Source organism: Lutjanus erythropterus, chromosome 11 (genome assembly GCF_056507025.1).
Source record: "Lutjanus erythropterus isolate fLutEry1 chromosome 11, fLutEry1.hap2, whole genome shotgun sequence".
NCBI lineage: Eukaryota > Metazoa > Chordata > Actinopteri > Lutjaniformes > Lutjanidae > Lutjanus > Lutjanus erythropterus.
The window spans coordinates 12,582,324-12,609,865 of record NC_139327.1 but is presented as its reverse complement, the minus strand read 5'-3'; the positions used below and the strand labels follow the sequence as shown (position 1 = coordinate 12,609,865).

Sequence of the window (27,542 nt, the reverse complement as noted above, 5' to 3'; positions counted from 1 at the left end):
TTGAACGCACCATCTCCATGCATCACGTGTGTTCTGTGGCCTACTTGGTGTTGTGGTGTTTTCTGTGCCCTCGGATTTTGTCTTTCAGGCAACGTACAGAGCGGATAGAGGAGGCAGCTACAAAAAAAGCAAAACAAAGTTACATTTGTACATAAAAGCCACAAACATCTGTGTATTTTTAATTATGTTATTATACTGACATTTAATGTATTAACATTCATGTGAAATACTTATGAGCGGATTTGTATAGTCAACAAAAAAGAACATTTTAATGTGTGCAGTCAATATTGGCTGAGCAAATCAACAAGATTATTATTAGTTCGTTATTTATTTAGTCTGTTCTTGACACATACACAGTCATTTTCCCACTTCATAAAGGGCCCTGAATGCAGCACCAATGCTGCGTACTAGTGAAATGTGTGGTCAGCCTTAGAGGCAAAGCTCGGGGTAAAAAAAACAATATATCAAAGCGCCGCTTCAGCTCGGTTGTGTCTGGATGGGAACTCCAGACTCGCGAAAGATCTCGCGAGGGTGATAATTTTAACCCAAATCATGATATTTCCTTAACCCGAACCAAGTGTTTTCTGTGCCTAACCACATCCAGATTTTAACCACTCCGTTGTTACATGATAAAGCATAATTAGTTTGTACAAGGTACAATATGAAGGGACAACGTGTGCAAATCTCGCGAGAGATTCACAAAATCTAGGGTTCCCTTGACGACTACCCTTCACTTCAGCAAGGTAGGCTTTTTAGCTAAGCTAGCTAACGTTAACTATCCGGTGTCTGCGCTGTTGCTAACAGCATCTAACCCAACGTCCTGCAAACTGTTCTCCAGCTTCCTGTGCCTAAGAGCCTCCGCGCTGAGAGCACGTAGCCTGCACGACTGCTTGCTTCATGTGATGCCGCTGCCAGTCTGACAGTCCACGTTAGCTAACGCTAGCTCAGTTTGTAACTGTGTGAGGGACGTGAGGGAAGAGAGAGGCTGGCCACTACCCACTACCACCACCAGCTGCTGTGGGTAGTCTTGACTCCAGCTGCCTCCTGCTGCTAGCTGAAGTTCCTCCTCCGCCTGTGAATGAGGTAGTTTGGTGGTTTAGCTAGCTTAAACACACACCCCGGCGGTGGATACATGTCTACCTCTGAACCACGGGACCAACTACGAAAGGGAAATCTTGCAGTTCATGTTTCGCCAAGAAGTCGGTGCGACGTCTTTTATTCCATCTTGTTCGTATCTTTTCCAACACGAGAAGAGGAATATGTCCAGATATAACATATACAGCCTGTTGGACTGGATCTACGGCGGGGTGGACCCCAAGTTTGAGGGCAACGGGGGCCCCGAGTGCGCCGCCTTCCTCGCGCCCCAGCAGCGCATCAGTGAGAGTCTGGCCATCGTCCTCATCTCCCTGCTGGAGATCGGCGTGGCGCTGAAGAAAATAAATCTCTCCAAAGAGCTCAAAGTGGTGGGGAAAGACTGCACAAGGGCGAAGGGGGACAGTCTGGGCAAGAACCTGTTGCTGGTCGCCCTGTGCATGACTTTTGGAGTGGAGGTCGGGTTCAAATTCGCAACCAAGACTGTGATATACCTGCTGAATCCCTGCCATGTCATTACCATGGTTCAGGTAAGGATGACACGGCGGGTCTGTGCCTGCTGGTATGTGTTTGTTATGACTACGTGTATTACGATACAGCCATCAAATGCATGTGAATACATACCTGTGCTAATCTCCTTTTCTCATTAACAGATAGCATGTCAGAGCTCATTCACGGGTTATGATTTGTACTGTAATATGTTGATTGATTTAAATTGCACTATTTTCAGCAGCTACATATTGGCCTCACCCATCCACAGCTTCATGGAACACAGTGTTACCCAAGTACCCTTTACTTCCTTGAAATGTAATATGCTTTTTTTTCATTTGAGCTCTGCAGAACTCAAAACAGATGTAAGTCATAAACATACTGGTTGTGTGTACACTTTGTACAGCAACAGTTGTTAAGTACTGATCAGTTATCCTTTTGTCTTTCTTCATCGTTTAACCTACTCAGACTGGTTAGGTCAAGTTAAAACCTGACTTTGATACATAAGTATTAGAGACTCACCGATATATCAGTTGACCAGCATCATCGTCCTGATATTGGGCTGTCACAGCTATATTGGTTTGTATTGGCACATATATTGTGCTGATATGAAAACCTTTCTTTACAGAATATAATGTTACCTTAAGCAGCATGTTATGTACATTTGATATTTTTTTCTTAATTCAGGTTTAATATATGCATGTATTTTTCTCTATTTGTGTATTTTTTATCATAGTTTTTTATAATTATTAAAAAATACTTTTGAAAGTTTACTGTAACAGTGATATTATGTCATTTTTGACAATAATGTGTATTTTTAAACCATAAAATATTCTGCCTTCATTACATATCATTGTCACAAGTATTGACCACTTTTTAGGGATCACTGGAAAAAAATGTAATCATACATTCTGTATATGATATTCTCTATAAAGAGTATAGGTTGATATATCTATCAAATTTGTTTTCCTCCCTAATAACTATTGGCATCAGCCATGGAAATCCAGTATTGGGTGGGCTCTAATATGTATATATTTCAAAGCCCGAAAGTTATTGGATTTTTTTTATTTATTTATTTATTTTGCAGACACCAATATAAGGGTTTATAACAAACTATAAATAAAAAAATATGAAGAAAAAGGGTCAAATATTCATAAAATGCTGCCAATAAAACAACAAAAAAGTGTAAAAAAACAAAACATGAGACAGTTCTATGCTATGCTAATTCTGATATAGACAGTTATAGCTGTGTGAGGCAATATTGGCTGATTGATGTCTGGCTTGAATACTTTTCATTTATGTAGCTCTTTAGGAGGTCCTCAGAAACATGACAGAATAACAAGTGAACAATAATTAGAATCAGAAAAGTGAAAGCACAATCAACAAGTACAAGTTTCTTGTCTTGTTTTCAAGACTGAAAGTGGTTGAGACAGAAAGTGCTCCCATGATACAGGATCTGTTGTCTCAAGTTCAGCCCTTGAGGTATGCAACAGGAGCTGGGCGTCCTCTGATTTGAGCCTGTATGATTGTTTATGACTGAAAAAGGTGACATTTGGACAGCTTTAAAGCTACTGAAGAGGCTGATTTATAACTACACAGATAACTAGTTCAGGAATTAAAGAGGGTGATGTATTTATTTTGTTGTATTAAATTAAGTTTGAATCAGAGACTACAGTTCTTTCTGTGGCCATGAGAATGTACAGCGCCTGCATGTCTCTCCTTCACGCCTCCCGGTTGGCTGACCTTCATAGTACATAATTGCACAGTACGGGTCATGGTAACGGGTCACTGCCAGCTGCATTTCTAATGTATTTGTCATACACATGAACTATGGAGAACAAGTAATACTGATGTGATTATTTCAGACATGGTGGTATTGAGATAGCTAGTGGACATTGATGAATGACTCTCCATGATGAAGAATTGACTGATGATGGTGGCAAAATGTCCTTGATGTATGATGGCCAAGGAAAAGATAATACACAGTAGGTATTCATCATGCCTGTGTGATCAGAAGGAGAAAATTTATGACAGTAAACGCTTTATGGTTTAAAAAAGGAAGAGGTGCACTGAAAGGAGGTGGGAGTTGCCAGTGCATTGTAACATTTCTATTTTACTGTTGAAACAGGATAAGGGGAAGGAGCTGTTTCTACCAATGGGACGGCTTTGCAGGGATCGCCTCCAGGAGTCTGTTTGTTGCAGTGAATAGGGCCAGGGGCTTGACTGTAAGATGTGAGAAAAATAGGTGGAACAGGAAATGTGTTATGCATTCCTACTTTATGTCTGCAGTGATGTCTATGGGCTCGGTGGTGCAGCTGTCCTGCAGAGGATTTGTCAACCAGAGGGCTGGAAGTAGATTTAATATTTGTTGAATATTTGACAGCTTAGAGGTGGTGATTGTTCTGAGGATGTTTCTTTGTTTAACTGTTTAAGTGTACTCACATTGACTCATCTTATGATCCAACCCCACCCACCAGGTCATTAGTATCTGTGGATTTACTGTACATGGGTGTGGTATTAGATCATTGCATATATTATCAACTGGCTCCTTTTTCCTGTCTCCTTTTTAGGTTGTTAACTCAGCAGCATTGCATAAAAACAGCACACGTTGAAGTCCAGAATTATGGGTACAGTTTATAGGCTGAAAAATGTGGGCTCCTGTAAAGTTCCCATGGTGCCCATTGAGATGTGCAGAGTCAAGTGTTGCTGTAGTTGACGTTACCACAGTCCTTGAGTAATCAGCACAGGCATCCACTTCAGCTGAGTGTTATTAAAAAGAATATAACCACTTGACTATGTTGCTATGCTGCAGCAGGTTACTTGCCCTGCGGTGTTGTTATACAGCAGCCTGTTTGCTAAATGTTATATATGCTGTAATGGATTAAAGAACAGCGTCAGTGACTTCAGGTACAAGTACAAAATATTCCAGTTTTAGCCCTTATTCCAAAAAAAAGATATTCCTACTGAGCTGTTTCTATGGCCCATGAAAATGAATATTCCACTAATATTCCCGTAAGCATGCAGCTGTGAATACATCCTACGGGCTATATTATATGTATTATCCACTACATGAGTATATCCAAAAACCTGCTGATATCCAAGGCTTTAAAATATTTAAAAGTAGGTGTGTTTTTCCTTCCAGATGGAAATGTGGACCTTTCTTTTGTACATGACTTTTGAGGCAAAGCAAATTTATATGTAATCATATTTCATCATCAGGGCAATTGAATCTGCCCTAAAACATAAAAGACATCAAGATAAGGTAAGATGGAAAAGTAAAAGTTTCAGTGCAGTTTGAGATAATAAGCAAAAAACCTCAGATGTGGTTTAATGTAAGGCAAACAGAAAAGCCTTGGTTTAGAAGAACTGAGAGCTGCAGCAGACCTGCAGTTGTCTGTGAGTTTGCTCTAGATATGTGGTGCATAAAAACTGAATTCTGCCTCTCCAGGTTTAGTTTTGACTTTTGGGACAGAAGGTAGACCTGCACCAGACGAGCTGAGAGGTCTGAATGGTTCATTGCTCAGCAGCAAATCAGAAATGTATTTTTGCTGTTAACCATTCAGCGCCTTGTAAACCAGTGGCAGTATTTTAAAATCATTTCTTTGGCAGCCAGGGAGCCAGTGTAAAGACCTCAGAACTGGAGTGATGGGATCCACTTGTGTGGTTTTAGTGAGGACACGAGCACCAGCGTTCCCAAGCTGGAGCTGTCTGATTGATTTTTTTCTTTTTTTCCCTGCAGACAGCTTTACAATAGTCAAGTTGACTTAAGATAAATGTATGATCAAGTTTTTTAAAATCTGGCTGAGGTCCTTTAATTCTTGATATATTCTTCAGGTGGTAGTTGGCTGATTTTGTAATTTTCTGAATGTGGCTGTTGAAATTCCTGCCTGCACCCACACCAAGATTTCTGACTTTGTGGTTACCAAATGAAACTGAGTGCTGACTAGTAGTCATTCTTCCTTGGCTCCAAAAACAATAACATCACTTTTACCTTTGTTTGACTGAAGAAAATTCTGACACATCCAATTGTTCATTTGTTGAACGAACCTCAGCCCCAGACGACCCCAAATGAGACGCATATTCCAACTGTGCAATATGCATGTCCAAAGAACGTTCCTAAAGCATGAATAATATCGGCATATCCCTCATGTCTTAATTGGGAAATGTTTAATTTGGAATACGTCCTAATTCAGAACCAATCAAAACAGAATATGCTGTTTACATGACCTGTATCAAATTCAGAATATTGTCATATTTGGAATTGTAGTGGAAAATTAGTGTGCATGTAAACTTAGTCAGTGTTATTACTACATACTTGCCCAGGGTACTGTCTCCATAGATTGTAATTGTCCCACACTGTGCCAACATAATACCAGGAAACCTTGCTGTTTACTACAAAAATATAAATATTTAATAGAAAGAAATGTCACACCTTTTATACAAAACTGCTATCTTAGCACAATCTAGTGTTGACTGGCCCTCTCAGTTGCAGAGTTCACACACATATCAAAAACACCAGGCGAGCGAGCGTCACTCAGTACAAGGTGAGAGAGTCCCAGTGGGGGTGAAGAGTTCAGAGTCTGATGACTGATGAGTTGATGTTCCACATCTGACAACACAGATGTCTGTTCCTGCACACAGAACATGAGCAGTCACATCGCCACACTGACAGACGTCCAACTGATCACTGACACTGATCAATTTACTGTCATGCATCATCATCTGAGTTCAGCGGGTATGGTTGGGACGCCACAAAAAAAACAAATCAGTTAGCAGATGTCATGCAGTCTAGACACATTTCCATTTTAGTTCCTTTCTTTGCAAGTTTATATTGATGGGTGATAGGCAAGGCAACTTTATTTGTATAGCACATTTCATACACCAGTGCAATTCAGTCTGCTTTACAGGGTCATAAAAATACAGCAAAGGTTAAGATTTACAGTTTAAAAAGAGCAAAAGTACAGGCAAGCCATACAAGATATAAAAAAATTAAATGAGTCCACTTTGATCCAGTGAAAATAAAAAACTGTAAAAGAACACAGTTTCTCATTTAAATTAAAAACAATATACAAAACTGTGAAATAAAGGATATTTAAAAGCTAAGCTAAGAGGATAAAACTTTTAGCCTTTAGTATGTAGAAGAAGCAGTTTAAACAGGAATGTTTTTAATTGTGGATTAAAAAACTTAGTCAGGGCTTGTCTAATATCATCTGACAGGTTATTCCAGGTCGGTGTTGCATGATAACAGAATCTACAAGTTTACAATACCAAGATATGTCGGACCTACTCTGCAGTTGATTGAGATTTCTGATGCAAACCGATAAGTCGAAGATTGTGGTTGTACTCAGAGGACCTCTTTTTTACAATCAAAAGCTGTGACTTTGTAGTGTTCTAACACAGTAATGTCAAGACTACTGTCAAAAATCTGATCTTTATGTGCCAGGAATTAGGTTTTAGATGCTGCAAAGGCTGTTATTGAAGAGCATTGCATGTATAAAGACTATAATCATGACTCACTCTGTTATCCTGGATTGTTGAATTTGTCATTACTTTAAAAATGCAGTCCAGCATTGTGGATGTTCCAGGATGATGGAATAGTTTAAGGAAATTGAATTTCTCACTGGTGTCCGCCATGTAGTGTTCAAATTGACTCATTACCTCCTACAGGATTCTCCAGTGAGTTTCCCTTTAACATATGATGATAGGTAAGGTCCTGTCAGACAACACAACGCCCTTATCAAGTGAACTTTCTTCCCTTGTAGGCTTTGCCAAGGGTACAGTGTGACCAAACATGCAGATGATTTAAAACAATACAGAAGAAGTAGGCTGATATATATATTGCCACAGGCTCCAGGAAACAATAACTCACCCTCCTCAAAACAGCCCTCTTGCAATCTGCAGCAGCCTTGAATGGGTTTAATGGGATTTTAAAATACTGCCTGGTTGCACACTGCAGCCATGAACATAAACAGTTTGTGCTTTGTCTTTGCTCCATAGGTTGAGAGCTTGCCTATAAATTGAAGTATCGCGCTGTTAACGAGTGTGTAACAAACATTCACCATCAGTATAACTGTCTACAGTATCAGTATTATCTTTAGACACAACCACATTTATCAACTGGAGCCATAAAACGCTGCATAACAGATTGTTCACTCTGTCATTCGGTCTACGCTGAAGGCACTTTACTGTATTACTTAATGACTGCACTTGTAAAAAAGAAGTGTGGCTTATCAGTAATGTGTTGTGTCAATCTATAAATAGGTGATTTATCTTTTGTTTTTAACAGCAGTTTTTCTTCACTGCTTGAAAGATCATTATACGGTCATAGCTGTGCTTTTACTTTGAAATCACTTTGCAACAATACCGAAAAATGTTTTTGTTCGAGTAGAATTGACTTATATTTGCACCATACAGGTATGTATTGTGAAGGAACCTCCAATTTATTAAATAATAGCCACCATATCAAACCAAGTCACCTTGAATTGAGTTCAGTTCTACTTTTTTATTGGTCGTCTTCCAGTATTTTTCTGTAGGCTGAAATTGTGAAGTTCCATGAGACTTCACCATCTGTTATTTCACTTAAATAATGTCTCTTTGAATGACTGCTCATTTTGCGACCAGCTGTCACCTGTAAGATTATGAAATAGATGTCCTCTTCGAATTTCATGTCTTTTCCCAGTCAACTATTATCAGATCAGCATCAGGAAACAGGAATGATGGTGGCATTATGCTTTAGCAAGCTGTACCTCCCGATAAATTTATATTGCAGTTGTAAAATTAATCAGGAGAAACAAGCATTAAAGGTAATTGTGTTTTTTATGCTGCAACAACAGCGTCAAGGCTGGTTTGACTCGCATAACTGTGATCAGGCGTGTGGATATGGTCTGTGCCAGGCTGTTTATTTGAGCTACAGAAGCTTGTGTACAGTGATGACGGCTTTGGTTGACAATTAACTTATCTAAAGTCTCAAAACTTGCGGCAAGGAAGAATCATAGCAGAGAGGAAGAAATGGTCCAAAGTATGGCTTCATTTCAGGAATAAGCAAGGGTGGAAACACGAGCAATATTCGACTCTGTTTCAACACCATGTTTAGACTTGTACATAATAAAACAGTTGCATTGATCCTGAAAACTGGTGTAGGCTTACTTGTTTTCCACAGAAAATATGGATCAGGAATCAATAAAAAAACAGATCTATAAAGCAGAAAACAACATTGGTATCAATAAAGTCTTAGCAGTTCCTATCACTAAATCCTACAGCCCCTAATGATTAAAACCAAAAATATGAACGGGCAGCTTCACCCAGTTCAACCAAATGAAAAGTTTTTGCTTGAGCACTGACTGAGTATCAGAACACCTGAGGAATAGACTGGCTAACACACATCAGATCGATTCAGCTTCTCAAGAATAACAAACCAAGTTCTGTTATGAAAAACTCATCTGTTGCTGACCTTCAGACTTTAGGCCACAATGAATACTCTACCAGCTCAGCTCCGTTTGTTTTGTTTCCCATTCAGCCAAAACTTGCACAAATTTTTTTTCCTTATAACTTGTAAGAAGATCCATTGACATTTTACAGTGAAAAAAAACAGCCAAATGTCCATGTTTCACCTCTGATTGTCCCACACTGTTCAACACTTCACAGAAGTCAGGAAGTCACCTCTTACAGTCGCACCCATTGCTTTTTTTTTTTTTTTTTTTAATGTCTGAGCTGCTGAGTCCGATTTGTCCTCTTGTCTGTCTCCCGTCTACACATTTTCCAACCGTTTCCACCCTCTCTTTCCCCAGCTCTTCTCTTTGCTGTCCTTGGAGGCTATTGCTCCACCCAACATAGAAAACATGCTAGTATATGTGTGTTTGTGTGGCCAACACTGTTGAATATGGCTATGACATTACTGTCATAGGTATAGTGCTGCCAGAGCGCAACAGAACCATGCACCAACACTTTTATTTCTCTCAGTGAGGAAACAGAATATTCACAGTTCACAATGCTGTTTTTTAAGCACTTGAAGATCCATTAATCACTAAAATGTAGCCTATGTCAAGCAAGAGAGCCAATAAAATCAAATGTAATGGTTATTATATTAATTGATAAGAAAAGTGCGATGCAGGTTCGTGGTTACAGCAGAGAGAGAGAGTTCTCATGTGAACTGACTGCTGCGTAATATTCTCAACATTATGAAACAGCAGACTCTACATATTTGATTAAACAATAATGACAGTAAAAGCTCACAGCAGGATTTGTCTGTCAACACATAATGTGAAATGAATGTATTGAAACAACAACTGCCCAGTACAAGGAATAAACCAGCTATAAAAACATTTGCACAAAAAGCACTCATTTTGTCAAGGCACTGTTAGCTTCTCAGAACTTGAGAACATGCTATGCTGCATATTTAATATGCAAGAGTTTCTGATAACACAGTAGATCAGATAAACATGTTATCTATCTAGTGAAAACCCACTGCCGCCTCTTCCAATATACACAGCACTGGATTACAGTTAAGTCGTGCTTCTCACCTATGAATGAGATCATGACTTCATTGGCCGGTGTCCCAGACAGGGATTAATCCTGATTGTAGCCTGACATGAACTTTTGAATCAGATTAACTCAAATTGGCTTTCCCAGACATTTTTTGGAATAGGCCTACATTTAGCAGAGTCTCAAAGAAATATTAGTTAGGCCAGGACAGCAGTGTGTCAACAGTACCACATGGATCTCTTGGTCATTTTCATTGTGGTGCAACAAGCCCTACCAGTCAGACGGGTTTTTATCGACAGAAACGACTTGCTCAGTAATTTGCATGAAATCAATTTATGAGTCTATTCTCTTGTGCACAGTGAAAATCCATTAGAGATGATGTTAGTGCTGGAGCCCATATGTGCACTGCTGTCCTAAACATGAAAGCATGTACCCACCCTAAGAATTGCATTCATATGGAAAAGTTTCCCTTAGCAGAATATGTTTACATTGCACAGAGGATAAGGATATCAGATAAACTGAAAATATTTACAATCAACCTTTTTTGTGAGCTCGTTCATGCTGCAGGAGTATGGAGCCCCAACATGTACAATGATAAATAAATAATAGGCAAAATAATCACATGAATAATAAATAAATCACAAATAATAACGTCAAAGTCATTCTCAATCAAATTCCTAGTAGCTGCTATAAATAAATCCAGTTTATCTGTAGCTAACAGGTGTTAACTTGCTAAATTTGATAAGAGTTGATGAGCTTGTTAGCTTGAGGCAGGGGGCATGTGATTAGCTGAAAGGTTGGAAGGTGGTGATAACACCATGCCACCAGTGGCATGATATAACTCTAATAATAATAAGTCTAATAATGAATTACAAATACCAGCAGAAAAGTACTTGAATAAGGGTATTTCTACTGAAGCCATTCTTGTCATGGCCTTAAGAGCCAAGTTGGGACACAATAAGTATACTGAAATAATGTTTTGCAATAATGAGTTGAGGCTAACTGAATCATTGAACAAATTATTGGTTCAGTTATATACTTTACACAGTCTATTCTTTGTTAATTAAAACTTGAGGGTTGTATGTAAGAGTGCTCTGTGTAATTGGTTAGTCTCTGACTTAAGACTAATGATGCAAGATCCATAGTTTCATGGCCACTGTACATGTTTAGAATGAAAGAGAAGAATGTCATATATACAATTTGCAAACTCCAGATGCCACTAAATTATACGCACTGGCCCTTTAATGTCTCACCTCTTTAACTTCATTGATTTCCATAAATATATGATTTTTCTGAATGGTTTCAAACCGGCTAGGACAGGAGCAACGAAAGACTGGGAATGTTGTGGAATCCTCAAAAACACTTCTCATTTCACAGGTAAACTGGTTGACTGGCCACAGGTGGGAGTATCATGATTAAGTTAGCATGAGCCATCCTCGAAAGGCTCAGCTGTTCACAAGCAAGGACGGGGCGAGGTGAAACACATGATTGCATGAAGGATTATTACCAGACAGGTTTACAAACTGTTTCTCAGTAAACACAGTTGGTTTGCAAATAGTTGCGTTCTGTTTTTATGTATGATTCACACACCATCTCAAATTCTTTGGAATCAGGGTGTAGATTTAATTAATCCTGCCCTGAGCTAAAGGCTTTTGTCTTTTTTTTTTTTTTACAGATGGTTCAGAGTGTACTTGTTGAAATAAACTTCAGTTGTGACCACAGTGCAGGTTAATATGAGTTGATGGGAGTATAGCAGCTCGATCCCTGAGACATATCCCCTGGCTAGTGTGTAATTGTACAACAGATCTCAAGTAAATTGCTTTCTTGTAATGCAGTTTTCAGCCTTTGCCTTCCAGGCAAAACAACTTTTTCTTGTGTCAGGTGGAGTTTTGAACCGATCCATGTTTGCAGTATCCTCCAGGCCCCTACAGCACTGTCATTGAACATAGATGAAATTTAAAACTTGGATCGACATTGTAACCTATCACCTGTTCTCATTCATTTAGGTTTTATTTAGATTTTGTTTCTAACACGTTAAAAAAAAAAAGATAAAATATGCAAGTTTAAAAAAGAGTAACAATTTAATAGCAAACATTCAGCAGAAATAATAATTAATGTTTGAAAAAAGAAGTAGGAAGGAATATTTATCAAGCCCACCCCCCTTTTTTATATTTCACTGATACACAAACAAACCCAACAAACCCACACATCCTGTCAGGTCTTAACTGTGCTAGTTCTCCTCTCCGATCATCCATTCTGTATGCATTCAGTATGTTGTTTTTAATCACTCATTTTTAGTTATTTAATGTTGGAAATGTTTTCATTTTGTCAGTAGTTATGCCATAGAGTAACTCCTTTGACTGTAATGTAATGACTTTAAGGATTACTTCTTGAATAAACAAATTCCTCTCAAATGTATGGGAGTATGAAGGAACAGCATACATTATAAAATGAGGTGTGATTGAATAGGTTTTTAGGTTTATTTAATTATTAATAAATATTTTAATTTAGTTTTTTAACTGTAATGCTAACATTGATATGAATGCTTTTGACAGAGGAAATGAAGGAAACACGAGTAGCCTGCACTCTGAGCTGTGAATCTCCTCAGTCTTTTGGTTAATCATTTGTGATTCTGCTGTGAATTAAACCTCATAAGTCCAACTTTTGCATTTGCAAGTCAGAGTTCACAAAGCCTTACAAAAATACCGCAAAAACATCCACATCCCTGCTGCTGTCTGATAGATATTGATTATTTTCCTTAAGCAGTGATTTGTAGATTGTTTCCATCGACAGGCGATTAAATGCATTAATGCCAGTGTCTGACAGAGATTTTAAAGCTTTCAAATTCCACCCTAATTGTTTGACCATCCTCCTGGGTCCTGTCTTAACTCTGCAGTTTGTTGTCTCATGTGAAACAGGAAGCACTCCACAGTTGCGTGTGGGATGATCTATTCAAGGCTCTTGCTCTTATTATATTAATAAAAACTTGTTCAAGCAATTTGTTCATTTTCTTTACTTACAGCACTGAGTGCTTGAAGCTCTTGAAGCTGCTCCATAATGACTTAGTTTAATGCGATAATGCAGTTTCTCATCTCTCTGTGCTTTCCTCGACAGATCTTCCTGCTGGCCTGCCCACCATGTAAAACAGCGATGGTTGTATTTAGGTGAGTACATTTACCCCCAGCTCTTGTCTGTCCTTGTTATATTCAGTTAAATTATACAATGTATTTTGGCAAAGCAGAGCTTAAGTGTTTAGTGCTACAACTCACGGTTTTTTGCATTATTTAGTCATCCACCCTACATTTCAAGCTGCCAAATGAGGCACCGGCCATGAATGTAATATTAAATTATTGGGCAAACAGACCTAAATTGAACTCGGATTTTATTCTCGCATAAAGGAAATTGCCCCGTTAATTGTAATTACTTGTAGGCTCCTTCAGAGTAAATTGGCTTTTCACCATGTTTTATTGTAATGAGTTTGTTGTGGTTTTATAGTCTTATCTCCACAACAACTGCTCTGGTCTGAGTAGTTAATTATTCAGGAGAAATGACTGTGTTTTTGCCAGTGGGAACACAAAGTTGAATTTACTCAGAAATAAATACAAGTAAGGTCACTCTCTGTTGCCCATGGGAGTCGCAGAGTGAACAGCTGCAGGGAGGGGTAACACTTTTATCAAGGCACTGAAGCTGTGTCTTACCTGAAATGACCGGAAAAGTAGCCAACTAAAAATACAACGGTGAGTTAGAAGCTTTATAGAACACTCTCCAACAAGTGTGGTATCTTTGTAAAACAAAATACTTCAGTAAGTTTAGAAAAATTATGTTAATCGATCAGGTCAAGATGTTCTTTTGCATAGTAGACATGTTGATATAATACTGGATCAGTTTACTGGAGATTTCATGGGCATTTCCCATGAGAAATGCTGTTGGCTGTGCTCGTTCAGGAAACTGACAGTTGTAGTTTGTGTAAACATGGCATGTTAAATGCATTTGGATAAGAAAAAATCCACTGAAGTGGAACCGCACAGTATTAATACCATAAATTCCAGCAATACCTAAGATGATGGCATGAAAAGAAACGCACTGAATTCTTAAAGTTGTAATCCTCATCAGATTTCAGTCTTGATTGATTTGGCACACTTCTTGAGCAGCTGCTTTATCAGAAATGCAGCAGAAGAGCAACCAGCGTATCTGTTTACCACACAAACTTATATTTTAATAAAGACGCCAGTCAATAATCTGCCTTATTCAATTATGCTAGGAGTGACAGTGTTTTCTACAGTACAACAGAAGTTCAGCTTCTTTGCTCAAGTTAAAGAAAATAAGTACAGGCTCTGAAATGTACTAAAAGCATAAAAGTAGAACGAAGCCCTCTGTGCAAAGCTAACTGAACGTCACCTTTTCTCCTCAGTCAAATCTCCCTCTCTTCTCTGTTTCGTCTTGTTTCATCATTTTTATCTTGTTATGTCTGCTGTGCATTATATGCACAAATGGATATAGTGAGGAATATCCTTGTCTATGTGTTATTGTCCTGTCGGGTTAGATTGAAATCAGTTTTAATGTTGGGAAATTTTTTGTGCAAGGATGCAAAGTAAAAATAAGTAATAAATCCCCTCAAATGTGTTTCACCAGGTGAAAACCTTTAATGTGAAGCTGTAGTGGTAAAAAAAAATTTTCATGAACAGTGACTTGCAGCTCTGATTCACTATTATGAGAGTGAACAGTTAACAGAGGCTGATATTTCTCTCATACCTACAGTAGGATCATTTGAACCCTGTGCGGGATTGCAAGCTGCAACCCTACATTGTTTGGCCTTTACAAAAAAGCAACCATAAGTAGTATAAAATAGGGTTTTGATTTTGTGAGTCTGAAGAATTTTAACTTTAAGAACATTTTTGTCCGTCAAAAGCAAAGGCATCAAATTATCATGATTTTGAGGGGGCTACATTAGTTACTGCCTTTTCAGAATATTTGCTTTAGTTCTCATGAGTTCATAACCTCTGCCTCCTCTTCATGCATAAACACAGCTTCAGTGTGATTGCAGCATCTGTGTTCAAGAGTGGGAGGCCGCCTCTGTCTTAAGACACAAGTATCCTCCCTTCTGCTTGGTTTCAGTTCCTTTTATTGGCTAGACAGAGCACATATTCCATGTTAAGCAAACCTGGCCTTTACCTGGCCTACCACAACATTAAAACTGCTGACAGGCAAAGTGAATCACATTCTTCATCTTGTTGTAGTGGCACCCTTCAAAGGTTAGAACACAGATTAGGCAGCAAGTTAACAGTCAGTTCTTGAAGATTTCAAATTCCCCAGTTTTCAGTCCGATTGAGCATCTGTGCGATGTGCTTGAACGACAAGTCCGATCCATGGACTCCATACCTCGCAACTTACAGAACGTTAACGTCTTGGTGCCAGATACCACAGGACACATTCGGAGGTCTTGTGGTCAGAGATGTTTTTGCAGCGCAAGAGGGACCTACATAATATTAGAGTATTAGGCAGGTGGCTTTAATGGTGTGGCTGATCAATGTATCTGGCTAGAAGCTTAAAACTGACTACTACAAAAGTGCAAACTTCACAGTCCAGTATGTAAGATATGGCAGAAATGCAATATAAAACAGTATTATTGTATATTTAAACACTCATTAGTGTATAATCACCTGAAAAAAAGAATTGTGTGTTTTCATTACCTTAGAATGAGACGTTTATGTCTACAGAGGGTGCGGGTCTTCTTCCATGTTGGCCACCATGTAGAACCTGTTTCTACAGGTAGCCCAGAACAGACAAACCAAACATTTACTCTAGGTTCTCCTACACGTGTGGAAACGAGGTGTGAGGCTTGACGCACCTAAATCTTGCACAGTTTTCCTTTAAAATGAATATTGATGACAAGAAATGGACACGTGGATACATTTACAGATATGAAAAAGTAATAACAGTGTAATAATTAATTGTATAAATGCATAGTGATGTGAAGGTAAATGCCTCATATCTCACACTGTCACATACCAAAGCTTATTTATAAATCTATCCTTTTAAAATATATTCTCCTATATATTAAGTGAAATAAGGTAAAATACTGGGAAAAGGTGGCTAATGATCAATAAATGTAGTGAATTTGAATTTGAATGAAGCAGACTGTTTTTTCAAAAAGGTCCGGAGGCCCCCGGAGTGACAGCTGGGCTCATTTGAACTGACATTCCTACAGCACTGCTGTTTTCCCAGTGACCTTGGCTGTCACAACAGTTATTTTGGCTCATTTGACAAAGTGAGCAGTCAGAGGATATAGATGTAGGTCCACACTCTGACACATAAGCTCCTGGGCTTTTCTATACGGTGGCTCTTAGAATAATTGCTGGTTAAAAGAAACATTTCTCCTCATGTTGGATGTGCAGAAGTTGACTGAAAAAGCGTCACACTCCCTCTGTGTGCAGGAGCAGACGGGCTGTGTGTGTGTGTGCTGAATGGTGAGTGAGATGGCAGCCACTGAAGATTGAGTGCTAACCAAAGACTGGATTAGATTTAAATGTACACTAATCATGAATGAATAGTTATAGTCACTGATTTGTCTGAATCATGGCGGCAACTGCATGTGATTTCTTAATAGCCTAGAATGTAGAAATACATCTACAACATACATAGAGACTGAGTGGCACCAACAAAGATTCATTTAATCCGAGATAAATTCTAATAAGAGTTTAGCAAAACTAGGTTTAAAATTAATAAGCCCAGATTAAAAATTAAGCAGAGCTCTGTTGCACAACTTAAAAATAGTAAATCAAGTGTATAAATGTAAACCAAAAGCAAATGCTTTTAATCAGTGAAGACATTCTTGCCGACCCAAATTAAAATAAATGAATAAAAAACAAATTTGACTGCTGCCGGGTCAGTTTAAGAGCAGTGTGGGAATGATTAACTGTCAGCTGCTCTGTGTTCCTTAAAAACATTGCATTCTTTGGTAGCTAAAAAATTAACAAAATATTTAATTATTTGAAAAGTTAACAAAATGTGACATTGTTTGCTAGCTAGCTGAAAAGTAAAGAAAAAACTTGTTTGCTATTTGCTACATGTTAAAAAAAACATATATTGTTTGCTAGCTAACTAATTTTCTAAAAAAGAAATTGGGAGCTAGCTAAAAAAAAAAACAAAAGAAAAAAAAATGTTATATTGTTTGCTAGCTAGCTAATAAGTTAGTAAACCTGGTTAGCCTTCTTATGATGGCTCAGCAGAGTAGATTTAATTTCTCCTACCTTGAACTTGCTGATAGAATTATGAACTGATGTGCGCAGAAGAAAAGACACATCATAAAACTGGGTTGAGTCTGTACCTTAACTTTCTTAGAAAAACCTTGATTATTTTGCTCTAACCTCAAAAAGGCAGCTGTGTTACAAGTTAAAAAGAGCTGATGCTGGATTACAATTTAAATCTAAATTTAAAGATTTGCCTTAGAGTAAAGGCTAAAGCTGGTTTAAAAGTTTGGTGCAAGATCATTTAAAGTTAAACCATGACTTAAATTAAAAATGAATCCTTGTTGGTGTAACCAGCCTGAGAGTGAAAGGTTCTAATCACCTGAGCCATCAGCGACCTGACTTCTCACAATCATCACTCCCTCTAGGACCTGACCCTGCCAACGAATGAGAGACAGCTGCTGCTAACAGCATCAGTGAGGCCTCTGATTGGTTTTTCAGCAACATAGAACATAATCTATGTCGTCCTCCACCTGTTCCTCTGCACTCATATCGGCACAAATCGATTCAAACTAATATGTCAGTGCAATGATGCGTTCAATGTGGAAATGATTGTTAAAATGTTCCTGCCAGGTGTGATGGAAAACATGAGGATTATCAGATCTTTTGAAATCTCAGTGTTGTCATTATTATCGTCTTATGTTCTTCTCCCTGTGTGTTCTCAGGCTGCAGGTCCACATGTTGAACGGGGCGTTACTGGCTTTAATGTTCCCTGTAGTCAACACTAGACTGGTAAGTAACCAGTACTGGGAAATCTCCATCAAAGCCTTAATCTCATTCAGAAAGGCTTCTGCTCCCATCTTGCAAGCTCTTGTTCTGTCTCTGAGGTGAACATGGATATGTGTGTTGTTCATAGTCGGTATATTTCATTTTTTATGACAGCTCAACAGTAGAGCAAGTTTTATCCCTTAGCTTCAGAAGGGTTGGCACATTTTATGTCTTACTTTTCACAAATGTGGCGTTTATATTAAAGTGATGTTTAAATAAATATAGTTCCTCTAGTAGAGCCTGACTTTGAAGAATTAAATTTCAACATGTAGAGGATAAAATGGAAGACCTAAATGGCAGAAAGTACGAGCCTGATTGATGATGGAAATCTGCTGTTTTAGTGAAGGAAATCTGGGAGTCAGTTCAGTTCAGATCAGGCAGTATTACCCACTTGAAAAGGCCTCCGCTACCAGCAGAAGACGAGGAGCAGATGCAGCAGATAATGCACTAACTTTAAATTCAATTTGCTTAAATGACATCAAGCTTTGACGGTTTCTGAACTGAACTGAAAATGTTATCTTGATCCCTGTGAAGATCAAACTGTGCCACTACAGAACAAGTCTTACTAAAGTAAAGCATCTGCAATAACTCCTTTTCTCTATTACTTGTTTTCTTTTCCGTTCTTTTCTCTTTTTGTTTTGTTGTCTTTGTCCTCACAAAGCAGTTGATGTATGTAGTAATGCCGTGAACATCTTTTCAAGGCCATGTACACTCTGTCATTGATCAGCTTGCCTTTTACTTTTCACAGCAGATACATCAGATGCAGTTCAGAAATGAAATGGCACACTTAGTCATTTCCTGTATCTTTGACAAGTAGGTTTAACCACTGCCCTGCCCCTGTAGTCCTGAGTCCGTTCACTTCAAAGGAAGAAGTGAACGTGAGCACAGGTTTCAACCCCCATTTAAGTAATTTTTTAAGAAAAAAGATATCTGTTTCCAGCTTCTTAAATGTGAATATTTTCTGGTTTCTTTACTCCTCTATGACAATAAACTGAATAATTTTGAGTTGTGGGTAAAACAAGACATTTGAGGACGTCACTTTGGGCTCCTGGAAACACTGATCAACATTTTTCACCATTTTCAAACAACAATGAATTGATTAATTGAGAAAATAATCAACCAAGTTGGCTATGAAAATAATTGTGAGTTGCAGCTCAAACTATTGCTGAACACACCATGTTTCCCTCTCAGAATAAAAGCCAGATTTTGTTTTTGATTTTGTTTTTTAGATTTAAATTGCAATATTTCATACTCATGATGGCTCTTGATGTCTCATGGTAAGCATATTAAACTAGGTAAAGTTTAATACCCAGTCCTAAACTACCCCATAAAAAGGAAACTAAACTAAAATTTGCACTGTACATAGTGTTGTGTTGTCATGACATGGAGAAGTTATAGTCCATCAGTTACGCATTAGTGTTAAAAATGCCCAAGCTTTGTGCACCTATAGGCTGTAATAATCTGTCTTTTCCAAAGTATGCAGACCAGTAAGTAATAAATTGGCTATTAATATGATCTACTGTCACATTTCGTCCCAGCTGCAGAGGCCTGAGTGATCCGGTGTATGATCCCTGACCGTCCGGAGAGAGGAGACAGGAAGTTTATACCATTTTATGCCACTGGCAGAGCTTGTAATGAGTCATCTTTGTTATAAAGCATTTTCAACACAAGTGTGAGGAATGAACTCTTATCAGTTTTAACCTAAATGGATTCAACTGAAGAGGCAATTTAAATCATACCCTCATAAATCGTCTTGTGAAAAAACATTATATATTAAAATGTTAGAAGTAATGGTACACATTTACAAAGACAGTTGAATTGTTTTTATTCATTGAAATACACTGATAATTTATTTTATAAATTGTACCATTAATAACAACTATCTTTAGTCATGCGGTGTGTGTGTGCGTTTTTTTTTTAATTAAAAAGGTAGCAGAATCACTAAAGTAGTTCATTGTCTTCTTATTTTCATTTCGTTATCCATATCTGCTGATCCCAGGTTAGCTTTAGCACAATAAAACACCCCAACAACACTGCAGGGATCTTGAATAATGAAATTTCTGCTCAAGCCTGCAGAAGATCCGGCTCTAAGCACCTCATTAATGTGTGCTGAAATAATTGAAATAATTTGTTTTCTCCACAGCTACCGTTTGAGAAGGAGATCTACTACATCCAGCACTCCATGCTGTACCTGGTGCCTCTTTACCTTTTCAGGAAAGGAGGTAGGTGCTCACGTCTCTCCATTCACATTCACAGCCACAATGAAATATCTTTCACATGCCAGCCATGAGGAGTTATAATAGCATGATGCCCTTTATCCCTTGGATGGACTCCTCGATGACGTTTGAGTTGCTGGTGGTTCCTGCTGTTCTTTGTCTGTTCAACCAGGGTGGTTCTCACTGCTCACGTCAGTCATCTGTTTATTCTAAACAAACGTCTGTTGCTGCTTGTTGTGTCACGTTCTCATTCTTCTCTATCATCTGCTATGAAGCTTTACATGCTGCTGCAGAGCAAATGTCAACATATCTCGAAGTGAGAAGAGAGCCATATATTCAGTACGTTTTCCAAAGGTCTTCGAAAGTTCAGAAGATCACTCTGTATGTCAGGGAGAGATCCCATTCCTCCTGGGGAGGCAGTGCAAAGATCTGGACTCCTCAAGTTAAAAATGCTGCTTACTTAACCTTTAGATATAATCAACAGCACAGCAACCTCTGCAGCATTTCATCTTCTTATATGAAATTCAGACTGCTGGGCTGTGTTAACAATATAAAGGCACGTCTGTTTGTGTTGAGATGCACTGACAGTACTTCCATCCCAGGTGATCCAATCACAAGTGGACAGCTCTAAGTATTCACATCTGGCATTGCAATGTGTCTCCAGATGTGCAAATAAACATGAGGTCTGTTTTGTCAGCTGATTGTCCATTTTTGTCCATTTGACCATTTGTTTCTTTTCTCATATATCAGCCTACATGAGCCTCGTGTTTTACCCGCGCTGTCAGCAGCCTGGCAGGAAAGAAGCTCAGTGGTGCGCTGAGATTTTATAACCTTCCTGAACTATGAGCAGGACGAACACTTTAATTGTCTCTGACTGTGTGTAAATCTGTTTTCACATCATAGATGATGAAGAAAGGCCTTAATAACAGAGTCAGAGAAAGTACAAGTGTTTGCCCCAGCGGACCACAGAGCCTCTCCAGCTTGCACTTTGCAGCAACACTATGTGTTTGAGAATTCGCCGTAGCCATTAACTACCCGATTCTGTATGCAAATAACCACGTTTAAAAAATGGGTTGTTGTTTCTAACCAGCAGCCTGACAGCAGTAGCCTGCATGCTGGGACAAATGGACACAAAGTTTTTTACACAGGAAATAAATAATGTCCTGTGTTAAAAAACAAAAACAAAAAAAACCTAAAGAATTTAAAAGAAGGCCCAATTAATTCAAAATTTGTCATAGACAGGGTTTCACAAAATTTGAAGTTTCTCAACAACTTTCAAAATTGCACAATTCTTCAAGGGAGTCTGGGGATATTGCAGTGTGTTCACAAACAGCCGCCTACTTACAGGAGGTCAGGTGAGTAGACGGTCCTTCAGTGTGACCCAGGATACATTGCATACACACTGCTGTGGTCACATGAAGCCCAGACCACCTCTGAGCGGTCAGATCAATTTAAGAAAATGCTTTTGGGTGCATTCACACTGTAGGCAGAGCTGTCCACGTGTGATGGAATGAACCAGGATGCATGTTAATACCAAGTGTGAACAGGCACTTAGAATCGCTTAGTGGCAAATGTTAGCAGACAGTAGTTGTACTGGACAACCCTAAGCTGTGGAACTGTGTGGAAAAATGTAAATGTGAAGCAGGAAATGGGTTCAAAAGAAACCTCTTGCTCCATCGGCTTTTCCTGCATGATTTCAGAGATAAAAAAAAAAAAAACGCCTGACCTATAAACAAGACAAATGAAAAACACAATGACGGGAAAGATTTCAACAGCTGGTTATATCCACAAGGTTTGGAGCTTTCTTAAAGTATATTTAATTGTCAGAAGTGAGGTTAATGCCAGATAGATGTGTGTAGGGTGTAGCACAGTAATCAAACTTCTGCCTGCAGCATCTCATTGTTCATTAGCTACGTAACGCAGGAGTTCCACAAAAGGGAATCTTCATAGTTCCTGTTAAACAGATATAATTGGTGCATTTAATTTCATTGCCACTTATTACTCTGGCAAATACCGGCCGCGAGGAAACAGGAAAAGCCTGTTTGACACCACATCCTGTTACAGCTTTTACTGTGGTTGCAGGGTGTTCCATCTGTTGGCTCGATTGATGTGGGGAAGTGAATAAGAAGCATTTGGTTCTATAGTATAATAATGTGTTCAAGGTAAACAGGTGGTCAGACTTGGCTTAGAAGACAAAGAAGACTACGCTCTCTCTTTAACCCACAGATGTTTTACAACTGTTTCTCTCTGCAGGCGTGTACAAGCCTGAACCTCTGGGGGACATGTGGTGGGCGCTGCTCTCCACCGGCATCCTCTTTCTCTATCACTTCGTCTTCTTGCAGGGCCTTGGCCTGGTAAGATGGAGCCCTCTGCTGGCTGTTACATGATATTTCATGACATGCATGAAGTAATCACACCATCACTTGTGTCACTGGGTTCTTTTCCCGGGAAAACGATAAGTCATTTATTCAAATATAGACATGTAATCAACAGATATACAGTTAATATTATTTGCATATTATGAAAATATTTTGATCAATATCTCTTTTTTCACGAGACACCTGTGTCCAAGAATAAATATATAGAGTATAAAATTCACAATTCTGCTAAGCTCAGTTTAAACATGGTACAGATATTGTTAAAATATCTTGTGAGCTGGCAGATTCAGAGTTTCAGATAAACGTTATTATCCCACACAGGGAAATTCATTCGGTCCAGAGCTCGAGACATAAAGACGCCATAAAATCCGCAGTAAAAAACAACAGCATATACAATAAGACCACAACAAAATCATAATGAAACACAGTTAAAACTCCAAACAGTAAAGAAGCAAATGAAAGAATACAAAAGGCTTGTTCATTCAGTATATGTGTTGTAAATACTATATTTATATGAGAGCAGAGGTAATGAGGCAGTTTTTTTGCAGGAGAGCCTCACAGATAAATAACGTGCAGTACAACTCCCTGTTATTGGTTAAAGAGGACCAGGATTTTATCACATTATAAAGTGCAGTGCCCTGTGAAACACAGAGGCTTTAAGGAGGGAGTGGCATGTATGTACACAATATCATCATAATCACAAGCACACATAATACAAATGGTAAAGTGATACAGATCAAAGCGCTGTATAAAATCTGCACATATTTATGAATTTGTATAATGATTTGTTTTTTAATCTTTTAATGATTATGCCGTACATGTCGATTTAAGTTTGAGGTATTAAATTTGAGGCCGGTGTTGTTAAAGGGAAAATTCCACCCTCTTAATGTGGATGTCCAGTCAGTGTTGATGGTAAATGTAGTCAGTTGAAACAGTAATTTTCCTCAATGTGCTGTATTGACCAAGAAAGCGGAGTTATCCTGCTCGTGAAAGCCAAGCAGGAGGATGCATGGCGTGCGTGAATCTGACGCCCTCACTCATGTTGTCATTTTTGAGCACTGTAATCCATAGCTTAGTGTTAGGTGACAAAAATACTCATCTAGTACACCGAAAGGCGAAAACTACATATCCATGTTGAAAAAGCCTGTAGCTCTTCCTTACATCCACTACATTTACCAGCAACACTGACCAGACATCCATTAAAAAAAAAAAAACGTGGTGAATTTAAGTGCCCTTCCCTTTTAGCGGTTGTTAGTAAGGGTCGACTTGTGACCACTGCTGAGTCAGTTTTCCTGTGTTTTACTTTTATATTCTCCTGATTCATATTCTGCAGCTGGTTACTTCAAAATTAATATCCTCTTTTGTGACACTATTATTTTGCTCCCCTACATTAAAATTAGAGCAGGAGTGAGTCATAAAGAGTTGAATACCAATTAGAAGTCTAAAAGCACGTTTCTGAGGTCAGTAGAGAAAAAAGAGGCCAGATAGTGGCTGTTTGCAACATTTTTCATGGTAGTACACAGACAAATCTGAATTATCACGACCACTCTGCATTAGCAAAGACAAACACCATCGACTAAAAGACACAGAATAAGTATTTGAATTGTTAATAGGTGCAACAACATAAACATAAGCTTGACAAATACCTCAATCCAGTCATTTATAAAATGGAAAAAAGTATATCATTGTGATTATTTAAATAACCTTCTAACATCCCAAGTTTATGGGTGTTTACATTGTTTATTTGTTCATTTTTTTAGTCAGCTAATTAGCCCATTGATTGGACGTGATAGAAGATATTAAATGCAACATTGTCTTTTATTAAAATGACAATCAACTTATAATCCATGATTACAAAGGTGCTTTGGGTTTTTTCCTGTACTTATGTACATAATGGTTCTTTTCCAGTTGTGAAAGCAAATAAAGTGGATGAGAAAAGGTGCATTGTTTTATACGCTGAAATTACTAACTTTACAGGTCAGACATAGGAAATGTAAACATCCAGCCCATTGGCACTTTATATTTTGTTTTGTTTTTTCATATGTGGCCCTTCTATAAAAGTAATTGAATAGGCCTGGTTTAGACAGTCACGAAATGCAAACATCAGTGATAAAATGAGGTGAGTCATTCAGCAGTTAAAGCAATTTATGCAGTAAAATAATAAGTTGTAAAGGATTTACAGGCTATGAACTCATCCTTCAGGCAATTTAGTGATAGTTTTGCTGGAGCAGAAATGAACGATTTTACAGATATGTACAGTGAAGTCAACCGTACCATCTGCCAAAACCTCATTAACTAGGCAGGACTTATTATTCTGATTGTTATTAGCGTCATATTAGGATTTGTGCTTACTCAACCTGTCTGTCTCTGTTCCCCCTCCAGGTGACTGAGGTCAACTTGAACAACATGCTGTGCCCAGCCGTGTCCGACCCCTTCTACGGGCCCTGGTACCGGGTGTGGGCGACGGGCCACCAGACCCTGCTGACCCTCCTCCACGGGAAGGTCCTCACACTCCTCTCACAACACACTGGCTCCGTCTGCAGATACCTGCTGGACACACTCCGACTGCGCAGCAAGAAAGTCGACTGAATGTCCGCAAAGACGCACACAGACCTAGCCTTTCATTCTCAATGCCTACTCTCATCATGGAGTTTTTTTTTTTTATTTTAAATCATTTTAATGCATCTTTTACAACTTACCATCTGTTTTACTGAGACAAATAAGCATTTCAGGGCCAGTGAATCAACGTGTCATTCTTTTATTGTTGTAGTTGGCTTGCATTCATACCTGCATGCACAAGCATATAATAGGCATTTTAAAAGGATAGATCATATTATTTGAAGTGGAGCTGTATGAGTTGCTTAGAAACAGTCAGTGTGTTACCTACAGTGGATGCCAGTCAGCATGTCTTCAGTTTGGAGAAGCAGTGAGGAGCACCAGCACAAAAGGTGAGCACTATGCTGCTGTTGACAGGGTCAGCAAGAAAAAAAAAAGGTGTCTGAGCTTCTTAGAAAAGGTCCACCTAAAAGAAATCAATATCATTTTAAGTGCACACTATATTTAGAATATTTTCACTGCTTTACTTTGCTGTCAAATGCCCTTTTCTGACAGGAAACCATCATTATTTAAGCCTAATATTACTGTCTAAACCAACCAAACTCCATAGCTGAAATCAGTAATTTTACCTCGCAGACACAGGAGTTGCTGGTCCACCGCTGCCTCAGTCTGTTAGGTAGTTTCTATTATTGTATGACTAAGAACTATCTTATTACAACACTGAAGTCACACAATAATACCGACAATCAAACAGATCAAGGCAGCGGTAGACCAGCAGCTCCTGTGTTCTGTGAGGTAAAATCACAAATTTCGCCAATGGAGTTTGATTAGAGTGGGGAAACCAATATTTGACTTATATAACTGTTGTGTCCTGTCAGAAAAGGCTGCCTCATGGCAAAGTAAGACAGTGAAAATATTCTAAAAAATAATGTTCACTTAACCTCTTATTTTCTGAGCCTTTTTTTTTTATGTTGTTAAAATATCTTTTGTTGCTGACGCTGTCCACAGCAGTACATAGCCTAGCTTCAGTGCAGGTGTCCCTCTCTGCTTCTTTAAACTTGGGGCAGATAATACACTGAGTATGAATAACTATCTCATACAACCCCGCTTCAAGTAATGCAAACTATCCCTTTATGGCTGGTCGTCAGCATTGTGTTGGACAGATTTTTACAATCTCCAGAAATATGTAAGTGAATTTATGGGGGATTTCTGAAGCTGCATTTTGTGAAGTTTTAGAGTCACCCAAATGTCACTACTGATCTGCAGTTGTTACACTTTCAGTTCTTTATGTGGTAGTTATGCTAGATCATATGTTAGTGGGTGAAGCTGCCATTTTACTTGTCTCAAGTGCGTTTTTTGAAAAAGATTGTGAATGTGAGCTGTTGTAAAAGTTATCGCTTGTTTGTAGCCGGAGGATTTTTTTTTCCGTTCAACATGTATGATCGGCTCTTCGTGTTGTCATGACTGAAAATAGAAACTTATTTATGATGTCCCCCTGTTCCCACTTTACTACACACATCTACAGGTTATGAAAACCTTGTCGCAAGTGGCCTCTTTAGCATTTCTCACTCCAGCCCGTTCAGATCATTCCAGTTGTGATAATCAGGGGACACGAGGATGTATTACCTGCTGAGATTCAAAGGATTTATGGATCTACACTGGGATGTTATTATCACCTCTGCCAAGGAGGTTTTGTTTCTGTTTGTGTTTTTTTTTTTTTTCTGTGAAATTGGACCATGTTCGGTGAGGTATGACCATCAGTGTGTCTTTGGGATGAATGTGACGTTTGCCAGGATTTGTATCTGGGCTGGAATCATACATTATTACACTTGAATGGAATTAGTCGCTTGATCCTGAAGTTAATCTTACAAAGAATCCTGAATTCACTCCACCTCTAAAACTGTACTGACTCACAGCCTGGCTTTTGTATGAAAAAATGCGTCTGCATGAAGTCACTTTGGGTCATTTGTTGACTGCCCAATCAAAATAAAGTATTAACTGGCACTGATAATTGGAATAGGTCAGTCATGGTGTATATCATTTCAAGTGTGAGGGGCGTGTGTATTACTGTAGCATATATACTGTACTTCACTGTAAAGAAGGGATAAGACAAACTTTTTGTATTTCTATTGGTTTGAGTGTACGTACTGTATTGACAATAAAAAGTGATTTCAGTTGACCAAGGTTCTTGTTGTGTATATTTGGCATATTTTATTTTGTAACCATGCTTAGGATATATTTTGAAATGCTTATCTTGAGACTTATAATTTTGTGCAGATAAAATAATTAAATCTCTTTTATGTTTTACTTCTGTG

General features: G+C 38.5%; 1 protein-coding gene across 2 annotated transcripts; it reads left to right on the top strand.

Moving 5' to 3' along the window:
- Positions 1–569: 569 nt before the first annotated feature.
- tmem164 (transmembrane protein 164) lies at positions 570–25,970 on the top strand. 2 transcript variants are annotated; one of them, XM_084730842.1, is made up of 7 exons: positions 570–743; positions 839–1,622; positions 13,177–13,226; positions 17,975–18,041; positions 20,221–20,299; positions 22,547–22,647; positions 25,054–25,970. In XM_084730842.1, the coding sequence occupies exons 2-7, from the start codon at positions 1,185–1,187 to the stop codon at positions 25,258–25,260; spliced, it is 942 nt and encodes a 313-aa protein (XP_084586968.1). In that variant the 5' UTR covers positions 570–743; positions 839–1,184; the 3' UTR covers positions 25,261–25,970. The 2 variants fall into 2 exon arrangements, with proteins under 2 accessions (XP_084586968.1, XP_084586967.1); XM_084730841.1 differs by lacking the exon at positions 570–743 and having other exon boundaries at positions 750–1,622.
- The last annotated feature ends 1,572 nt before the right edge of the window (positions 25,971–27,542 follow it).

Excerpts from the sequence above, each read along its gene's own strand:
- tmem164 (XM_084730842.1), top strand. The coding sequence starts at position 1,185 with ATGTTTCGCCAAGAAGTCGGTGCGACGTCTTTTATTCCATCTTGTTCG. Across the intron at positions 1,623-13,176 it reads ATGTCATTACCATGGTTCAG|ATCTTCCTGCTGGCCTGCCC; the intron begins GTAAGGATGACA and ends TTTCCTCGACAG. Across the intron at positions 20,300-22,546 it reads TTACCTTTTCAGGAAAGGAG|GCGTGTACAAGCCTGAACCT; the intron begins GTAGGTGCTCAC and ends TTCTCTCTGCAG.